Below are 9,600 nucleotides of genomic sequence, written 5' to 3' on the forward strand. Positions count from 1 at the left end.
CTAACCCTAACCCTAACCCTAACCCTAACCCTAACCTTAACCCTAACCCTAACCCTAACCTAACCCTAACCTAACCACCCTAACCCTAACCCTAACCCTAACCCTAACCCTAACCCTAAACCCTAACCCTAACCCTAACCCTAACCCCTAACCCTAACCCTAACCCTAACCCTAACCCCTAACCCCTAACCCTAACCCTAACCCTAAACCCCTAACCCTAACCCCCTAACCCTAACCCCCTAACCCTAACCCCCTAACCCTAACCCCCTAACCCCCTAACCCTAACCCTAACCCTGTCTGCCAGAATCCTAGCCAAGAAAAGACGTAGCTGTCTGCCATTACCCTAGCCAAGACAAGACGCCGCTTTCTAAAATAACCCTAGCAAAGACAAGACGCTGCTGTCTGCCATAACCCTAGCCAAGACAAGACGTTCCTGTATGCCATAACTCTACCCAAGACATGACACTACTGTCTGCCATAACCCTAACCAAGACGCTGCTGCCTGCCATAACCCTAGCCAAGACAAGACACTGATGTCTGCCATAAACCTAGCCAAGACAAGACACTGCTGTCTGCCATAAGCCTAGCCAAGACAAGACACTGCTGTCTGTCATAACCCCACACAAGACGCTGCTGTCTGCAATAACCCTAGCCAAGACATGACACTGCTGTCTGCCAAAACTCTAGCCAAGACAAGACACTGCTGTCTGCCATAACCCTAGCCAAGACAAGGCGTCACTGTCTGTCATAACTCTACCCAAGACAAGACGTTTCTGTCTGCCATAACCCTAGCCAACACAAGACACTGCTGTCTGCCATAACCCTAGCCAAGACAAGACACCGCTGTCTGCCATAACCATAGCCAACACAAGACGTCGCTGTCTGCCATAACCCTAGCCAAGACAAGACTTCGCTGTCTTCCATAACCCTAGCAAGACGTTGCTATCTGACATAACCCTAGCCAAGACATGACACTGCTGTCTGCCATAACCCTAGCCAAGACAAGACGCTGCTGTCTGCCACAACCCTAGCCAAGACGCTGCTGTCTGCCATAACCCTAGCCAAGACAAGACGCCGCTGTGTGCCATAACCCTAGCCAAGACAAGACGCTGCTGTCTGCCACAACCCTAGCCAAGACAAGACGTCGCTGCTTGCCATAACCCTAGACAAGATGCCACTGCCTTAACCCTAGCCAAGACGTCACTGTCTGCCTTAACCCTAGCCAAGACGCCGCTGTCTGCCATAACACTAGCCAAGACATGACACTGCTGTCTGCCATAACCCTAGCCAAGACATGACACTGCTGTCTGCCATAACCCTAGCCAAGACAAGACGCTGCTGTCTTTCATAACCCTAGCCAAGACAAGACGCAGCTGTCTGCCATAACCCTAGACAAGACGCCGCTTTCTAAAATAACCCTAGCCAAGACAAGACAAGACGTCACTGTCTGCCATAACCCTAGTCAAGACAAGACGTTGCTGTATGCCATAACTCTACCCAAGACAAGACGTTGCTGTCCTCCATAACCCTAGCCAAGACAAGACACTGCTGTCTGCCATAACCCTAGCCAAGACAGGACGCCGCTGTCTGCCATAACCCTAGCCAAGAAAAGACGTAGCTGTCTGCCATTACCCTAGCCAAGACAAGACGCCGCTTTCTAAAATAACCCTAGCAAAGACAAGACGCTGCTGTCTGCCATAACCCTAGCCAAGACGTCACTGTCTGCCATAACTCTAGCCAAGACAAGACGTTGCTGTATGCCATAACTCTACCCAAGACAAGACGTTGCTGTCTGCCATAACCCTAGCCAAGACAAGACGCTGCTGCCTGCCATAACCCTAGCCAAGACAAGACGCTGCTGCCTGCCATAACCCTAGCCAAGAAAAGACGTCGCTGTCTGCCATAACCCTAGCCAAGACGTTGCTGCCTGCCATAACCCTACCCAAGACAAGAAGCTGCTGTCTGCCATAACCCTAGCCAAGACGTCGCTGCCTGCCATAACTCTACCCAAGACAAGACGCTGCTGTCTGCCATAACCCTACTCAAGACAAGACACTGCTGCCTGCCAAAATCTTATAGCTAAGACAAGACTCTGCTGCCTGCTATAACCATAGCCAAGACAAGACATTACTGCCTGTCAAAACCCTAGCCAAGACAAGACGCTGCTGCCTGCTATAACCCTAGCCAAGACATGACACTCAAGATGCTGCTTCCTATCATAACCCTAGCCGACACATCGCCGCCTGTCAAAACCCTACCCAAGACAAGACATTACTGCCTGTCAAAACCCTAGCCAAGACAAGACGCTGCTGCCTGACATAGGATCGAAGAGATAGGATTGATTTATCTTTCTATATGGAAATACCATAAAATTACCTTTTTGGGTATTACCTTTAACAATATCACAAGTAAGGCTAAACAGACATTGGGAGTGATCAAACATAATCTGACAACGTGACCAACAATGTTAGCCGTAACAAGCCGTAATATAGCGCGCTGCTGCCACGCCGCGTGCCTGCGCTGCGAAGCTACTCACTGCCATGCAGAGGGGTGGTTATACCATCTATACAGATACAAGAGCTTCTTTGGCTGTTGGTATGAGGAGAGAAAGCACATGTTAATACAACATGCAGTTTCTAAATGGCTAAGGCCACACCAATTTAATTTGTTGTTTCTCAGAGTTTTTCAGAAAAAATAAGAAGCGACAGAGCGAAATAAAAATTTAAAAAAAAACAGGACAAAACACCCCATGATGGCTGGAAATGAGTCAACATACCAGGCTAGTTTATAATTAAAACAATAGATTTTGAACTTTTATTGAAACAAAGTTGCATTGTTACATTGAAAAACTTTAACAACTAGGAAGAAAAGGACTTTCTTCAATGCGTCTTTCATTGAACATTTTGCAGTTGATTTAGAACGTTTTTTTTTTTTGCAAATCAGAAAAAAATGGACACGGCGAATCCGAGAAACAACAAATTAAATTGGTGTGACCTAATTAACTTATACATAATGTTAGCCTAATAGCTATAATGTTAGTACTACAACTACAGCTACAGCTACCCTAGGATTTGGTCCAAGCCAAGCAGCTACCAGATTTTAAGACCTGGCAGTGAGGGAGGTAGTGAATGTCCAGCCCCTAAGCCATAATGGACATTCCCTTGCCGCTGACTTGAACCCTAACCCCCCAAGGATACAGCAAGGTTGGTGATGGTGAATGCAGGTTAGTATAACAAATAACAAAGCTGCTCACCTGGGTATCTAGGTACATAAACAACAGGAGTCCTCTTGCTGATCATAAGGCCAGGCTAAAGAACTTCTCTTTTCAACAGAACTTATAACGTCTGACTCAGTGAAGTCCTTTGGCCTGACAAGAGCTAAAAGTTTGGTGTGCCTTGTGATTATGCAAATGTTAGAAAACTAAAAGTACCATAAACTACCAGAGCACCATATAACTTTTCTGAAAATTACCCATTGATATGTAAAAAGGATCTAAAAGCTCTAGTATATTTTTTATAAAAACAAAAATTACTTAAACTTTCAATTTAGTACTTGAAAGTTAAAGTAATTACATTTTGACAACTATGTCGCCGCTCTAACTCCAGTTAACGTGACTTGTAGGAAGTCTAAAGGGGGACTCCACTTTTCCTTGCGTAAAGTTGAAGTCCCGCAAACTTTATTCAGAATTTTTTCAGAATCTACTTATAATCTTTATTCAAAATAAACACTATCTAATGTGTGTATCCGCTGTGGTGCCTTCTGGTGTCGTCTTCTGGACTTTACCTAACTACTTTAACTTTCACTTATGGACGAATAAAAGAAACTTCTTGTACGTACATTGCAAGACTGGTGCATAGTTACATCATTGCATGTCCGTTTTATCACTTACAAAATGGACTGGGAAAGTCGACTGCAATTTAATCTAATACAGCTTTTGATGCCTGACTTCCAAAACATCAATAGATATTCATCTGCAGATCTATTATACTGCTATCTCTCTGACTACAGCAATCTTGGATCAAGTGTGTATTTCTTACAGATCTACATATTGCAATACTATGCTAGAACCCCTGTACTTTTAGTCAATGTTATCAAAGATCAACACAAGGCACTTAATATGTCCAAAATGTTCCCTACGTTTAACTTAGTAACTGTAAATTCCCCATTAAAGTACACACATTTTAGCACTCAAAAAAGGGTCTGGTAATCACTCAAGCATGAAACAATTGTACAAGTAAAAAGTTTGTATTGTTACAAAAGACTGGTTGCCAAATAATGAAACATTCTAAGCTGCATGATTATACAGCAAAGACATCTATAGAAGTCATTGAGAAACAGCATGAATTTGAATTTATTCTGTTCATATTTTGTTCAAGATTGGAGAGGGAATAAGTTTTCTCAGCTGTAGGCCAGAATTGTCTCTCAACAGCCCAAATATGCCCGGTGCGTACTTCAAATGGGAATTTACAATACTGCAAGAAAACACACTAACCTGTTTAACAAGCTGTCTTCTTTTCTTGAGCTTGCTTGCTTCAAAGTAAACTGGAAACCGTGACATCGGCCAAAAGGATGATCTGTAAAAAAAAGAGGAGGATAAACATTAGTATATTTTAAATGTGAATTTATGGCATTGCAATAAACCAAAGTATTATACTAACCTGTTTGACAAGCCTTCTTTTCTTCATGCTTGTGTTCTTCAAAGCAACCTGGAAACAGCGGCATCAGGCAAAGGGTGATCTGTAAAAAATGGGGAGAGAAACGTTAGTATACATCAGGACAGTTTGCAGCTAGTATTTTCCATCTATTCCAGAATCTGAATCATACCAGATTTGCTTCAGTCCATCTGCAGTACCAAGCTGGGAACCGGGTGGCGCTGCTCGCTGCACGTATTTATCATGTACATGTATTTAGTTAGGTATAAGCAAGTTTAAAAAAAAAACTCAACATGAATGAGAACATGTTAAAGTGAAACAAAAGTAAAACCGCTGAATTTGCAACGTTAGAAAACTTTCCTCGGGAAAGGACCGTGAGTCCGGCTCCATCCAGGCGGGGACCTCGCCAAATTTCACCGAAAACATAAGGTTGAACGCTACGGTACGGAGTCTGTCAGCACCATGCTAATTTGTCTGCCAGATTCCGAAAAATCAGTCCAGAAAAAACACATTGGCGCTACTAAATTCAGCTACGCTTTTCTCGACAATCGTGAGGAAAATCTGTGAGAGCACAACACTTCTGAGACAACTTTTGGTGCATACTTGCCCCGCGTACGTACTAAAGTCTGAGGTATAAGGGCGATGATTGACAGCTCAGTCAGACGGTCAGTCGTCATCGTCCCAAAATTTAAACAAAATCAAATTCCTTGAGGATTTATAAAAGAATTTCAGAAAATAGGTCAAGCTCAACTCTATTAAGATAGTAACTATCGTAACTGGTCCCCAAACCTCGGCCCGTAACGGGTCTGGCTACACACGTACACGGGACCCCCGCACCTGTTTCACCGGGCCCCACACGTGCACTTGAGACCGACCGCTACTCAATATTTCAACATTTTCCCGATAAAAACTACAAAAATAAACATGAAAGTGGTACTACTAGATGTAACAACATTTTATCTTATAATTGTGGGGTAAAATTGGTGAGAACATAACAATTAAATGCAACTTCTGACACAACATGTACACCTGCCACGTGCTGACACGAGCGATGATTGACAGCTCAGTCAGACGGTCAGCCGCCGTCATTTTTCAACATTTTCTCGATAAATTCTGAGGTAAAATATCTAAAAGCACCACTACTAGATGTCACAACATTTTGTCTGGTGATTCTGAGGTAAACATGAGGGGAGAAATTAATTTGTCTTGAATTTTGACCAACGATATACATGTGCCTACTTCTCCCACCGGGTAGTGCCAACACACGGGACACCCCACCTATTTTCCCGCCTTTTTTCTCAATATTTCCTCTAAAAACCTGCTAAAACCGACCTACAAGTGATGCTACTGGATGTCACAACATCTTATCTAATGATTCTGAGGTAAATATCGGGTGGAAATCAAACTGTCTCGAAATTCTGACGGACGATATTGCCAGCTCCGAGCGCCGTGCAAGGTAGTGCCAACACACGGGACCCCGCCCGTTTTTCCCGGGACCGTCCATTACGAAAGACCGCTACTCAACATTTTAAGACATATCGTCGATAAAACCTGCTAACACCGACCTAAAAGTGATGCTACTAGATGTCACAACATTTTATATAATGATTCTGAGGTAAACATTCGGTGGAAAATCAAATTGTCTCGAAATTCTGACGGACGCAAGTGCGCCGCACAATGCTTTGCCAACACACGGGGAACCCCGCCCGTTTCGCCGGGACACCTCCTACGTGAGAGCGCTACTCAACATGTTTTCTCAACATTTTGCCGATAAAATCTGCTAAAACTAATCTGAAAGTGATACTACTAGATGTCACAACATTTTATCTAATGATTCTGAGGTAAATATCGGGTGGAAAATCAAATTGTCTCGAAATTTTGACGGACGCAAGTGCGCCGCACCATGCTTTGCCAACACACGGGGCAACGCGCCCGTTTCGCCGGGACACCTCCTACGTGAGACCGCTACTCAACATTTTAAAATTTTCCCGATAAAATCTGCTAAAATTAAGCTGAAAGTGATACTACTAGATGTCACAACATTTTATCTGAAGATTCTGAGGTAAACATTCGGTGGAAAATTTATTCTTCTTCGAAATTTTGACAGACAAATTATATCTAACTCATTTTAGCGGTAACAAGTAAAGTACAAGTAAGTTTTAGCGGTATGCAACTACTAGTATATACTGATGGACCCGGGCTTTCGTTTCAAAGATTTCTGACAGGAAATGCTGGAGGAATACAGAGAAAAGTTCCACCTTCACGATGCTTTGACCGCAATAACCAACGTCTTTGTAAAATAAGTATCATTTCATGACAATTAAATTTCTGACAGAAAAATTTAGACATAAATTTCCTGTCACTGAGTAAGTGATTCTAAAACTGAAGTTGACGCCAAAGTTCCTGTCAGAAATGTCTTAAAAATAAGCGAAAATAAGCCAGGACACACGACAGACTGCTCTAGGTACTCTATTCTAGGTAATACATGGGTAAAACATGAAATTCTACGGCAGAAAATAATAAATTCTTACCTCAATTCTGACGGGTGTGCTGCACGGGTAGCGGCTCTCTCGTCTCTGGCGGGAAAACTTCGGTGATTGGTGCGTCGGAATTTGGACTATTACATTTTGCTACTGAGGTGAAATCAAATAGGCAATGTTTTTACTTTCTTATCATTTGGCGGTATTTTCAGAATATTTGACTTGAAATGCATAAAAAAATTATATATATTTATTTTATTACATAAAATGGAGATAGTCTTTTCATATCTTTGTCGGTCAAGAATGAAAAAAGGAAAGGAGAAACAGTACACCCCCACCCGGCAGTCTGTTAATGTTTTAGCATTATGGCCTGTTCTATTTTTCGTTGGTGTGGGGTGAGATGATGTTTTTAAACTATTTAGAACAGAGCATTTTATGGACACTTTAAAAACAATCGTCGTCTGTTTAGGCTCATTTGTTTAAGGACCTCTGATGACCACGTTACAGTTCATTTCGTGTCGGTGGAGTGAATCCATCCATCCATCCACCCCGTCCACCCCCAGTTTAGAATGGTCGGTCTCCCGCCACTCTGAGAAAGGGGGACGCTCCATTTCGAGTCAACAGGGGCACAAAATCACTGTCGGGGACGGTGCAGTAACTATCTGGGGTTCTATTTAAGCGCGGTTCTACAAATTGTCGCTTTCTACTTGTGTGGTAGTAATGTGTAATGTAATAATTTCAATTATGATTTTAATAGCGTGTACGTCTACCACCAATATTGTAAGTGATGTAATACATGTAGTGTATTGTAAATATTGGATGATGACTGTTGTAGTAACTGTATACATGCAGGTATATACAAAAATGTACCTCCGTGCTACATATATATATAGAGAGAGAGCCATGATGATACAAAGTTATTATGCAACTTGTCAGGTATTTTTGTCACCTTCATTAACAGAACAAAACCTGTTCCCAGGCTTCTGCTGTCTCCTGTAAACTTATGTAACGTTATATATGCATGTATGTATGTATGTATGTAGGAACGAATGCCAGGAAGACACGGTTATTCAAATAAAGTTTCAAAGTTTCTGGTTGTATGTGTCTGTCTAGACTGGCCAGATGTGCAGAAAACTTACTTCCCTACAACATTTTACCTCTCAAATGTCAGTTCATTGAGTTAGAAAATGTTAATCAGCTTAAAAAATTATGTCCCTTGCAGGGTTCATCCTCAAAAAAGTCTAGGGTCGGCAAGTTTTTCTAGGGTCAGTCGGGAAACAGGAAACACAACATTTTTTTTTCCTAGGCCTCAGACACCTTGCAGCAGTACAGTAAAAGACTGGATACTACGACTGGATAATACTAGTTAACAGGAACACTGGAGGTTTTCCTCCAAGGAAGAGCTAGCCATCTTAGATAACAGTCATACTTATAAACTACAACTTGTCAGAAAGTAACACTACAACATGCTAATGAATAAACAGGCTAGCACCTTCACATAACAGTCAGAACTACATCAAATCCAGCAAAGTTTAGCATGGTGAGGTCATGGGCAAAGTTCCAAGTTTAAATGTCCTTAAGTCAAATGTCCTAAGGTCAAAGTTCCCAAGATCAGAACATCTGAGGTTGAAGGTCAACGGGTCAGGATGATGAGTGAGAAAGTTGGCCATGTCGGAGGTTAAAGGTCAGCAGGTCAGAAGTAATCCATGTCGTCGGGAGCGTCCAGATCTCGGTACTCGATGATGGAGCGTGGGTCCGACCGGCCGCTGCAACGGGACGGAACATGGGTTACATTTGGGGATCATATTACCAAGTTGCTGGAGTAACTGTTTTGGGCATATCTTATTACCTGGATGTCTAACCTTCACCAACATAACATGGGTTATGATACATAGACATGTGGTTCTACCCACCGTCCCCTGGGTTTGTGTCCGTAGCCGCCGCCGCCTCGCCCGTAGCCGTCAAAGCCGCCTCGTCCGTACGGGGGCATGAACCCGGGACCTGCAGGGCACAAACACCTGGTGAACTCTAACCTGGGGCAGACCTGATGATGAACTCTGACCTGGGCAGACCTGACGGTGAACTCTGACCTGGGGCAGACCTGATAATGAACTCCGACCTGGGGCTGACCTGATGATGAACTCTGACCTGAGGCTGACCTGATGATGAACTCTGACCTGAGGCAGATGTTTTGCCTGGTACACAGTGTTGCTCTGTCTATAGTGTTGTAAAGAATGTGAGAGAAGATTCTGTGGAAATTTGGAGGCTAAGTAAAAGCACAAACTGCTGTCCCAGCCCGACTCTTGGCTGCCCAGAGAATTACCTAGCCTAATATTGCTGTCGTATAACAGACTTATTGTTTGTGGCTGAGTGGTAGAAACTCTGCTCTATAGTCGTGGGGGGTCGGGGGCTGCCCCGTACATGAACCCCCCTGGAGGCCCCTGGTACATGGGGGGTACCCTCCCCAC

The 9,600-nt window shown here is 43.3% G+C and overlaps 1 protein-coding gene across 1 annotated transcript in view; it reads right to left on the bottom strand.

The window, feature by feature from the left end:
• Positions 1-7,913: 7,913 nt before the first annotated feature.
• LOC109465795 (serrate RNA effector molecule homolog) overlaps positions 7,914-9,600 on the bottom strand; it is an 18,646-nt gene continuing 16,959 nt past the window's right edge. The window contains exons 20-21 of the mRNA XM_019763237.1: positions 9,046-9,133; positions 7,914-8,898 (exon numbers count right to left, since the gene is read on the bottom strand). Of these exons, the coding sequence (XP_019618796.1) occupies positions 8,826-8,898; positions 9,046-9,133 (161 nt within the window). The 3' untranslated portion in view covers positions 7,914-8,825. The remainder of the gene's footprint in view (positions 8,899-9,045; positions 9,134-9,600) is intronic.

The sequence above is a fragment of the Branchiostoma belcheri genome, unplaced genomic scaffold (assembly GCF_001625305.1).
Source record: "Branchiostoma belcheri isolate BF01 breed outbred unplaced genomic scaffold, Haploidv18h27 scaffold158, whole genome shotgun sequence".
NCBI classification, from domain to species: domain Eukaryota; kingdom Metazoa; phylum Chordata; class Leptocardii; order Amphioxiformes; family Branchiostomatidae; genus Branchiostoma; species Branchiostoma belcheri.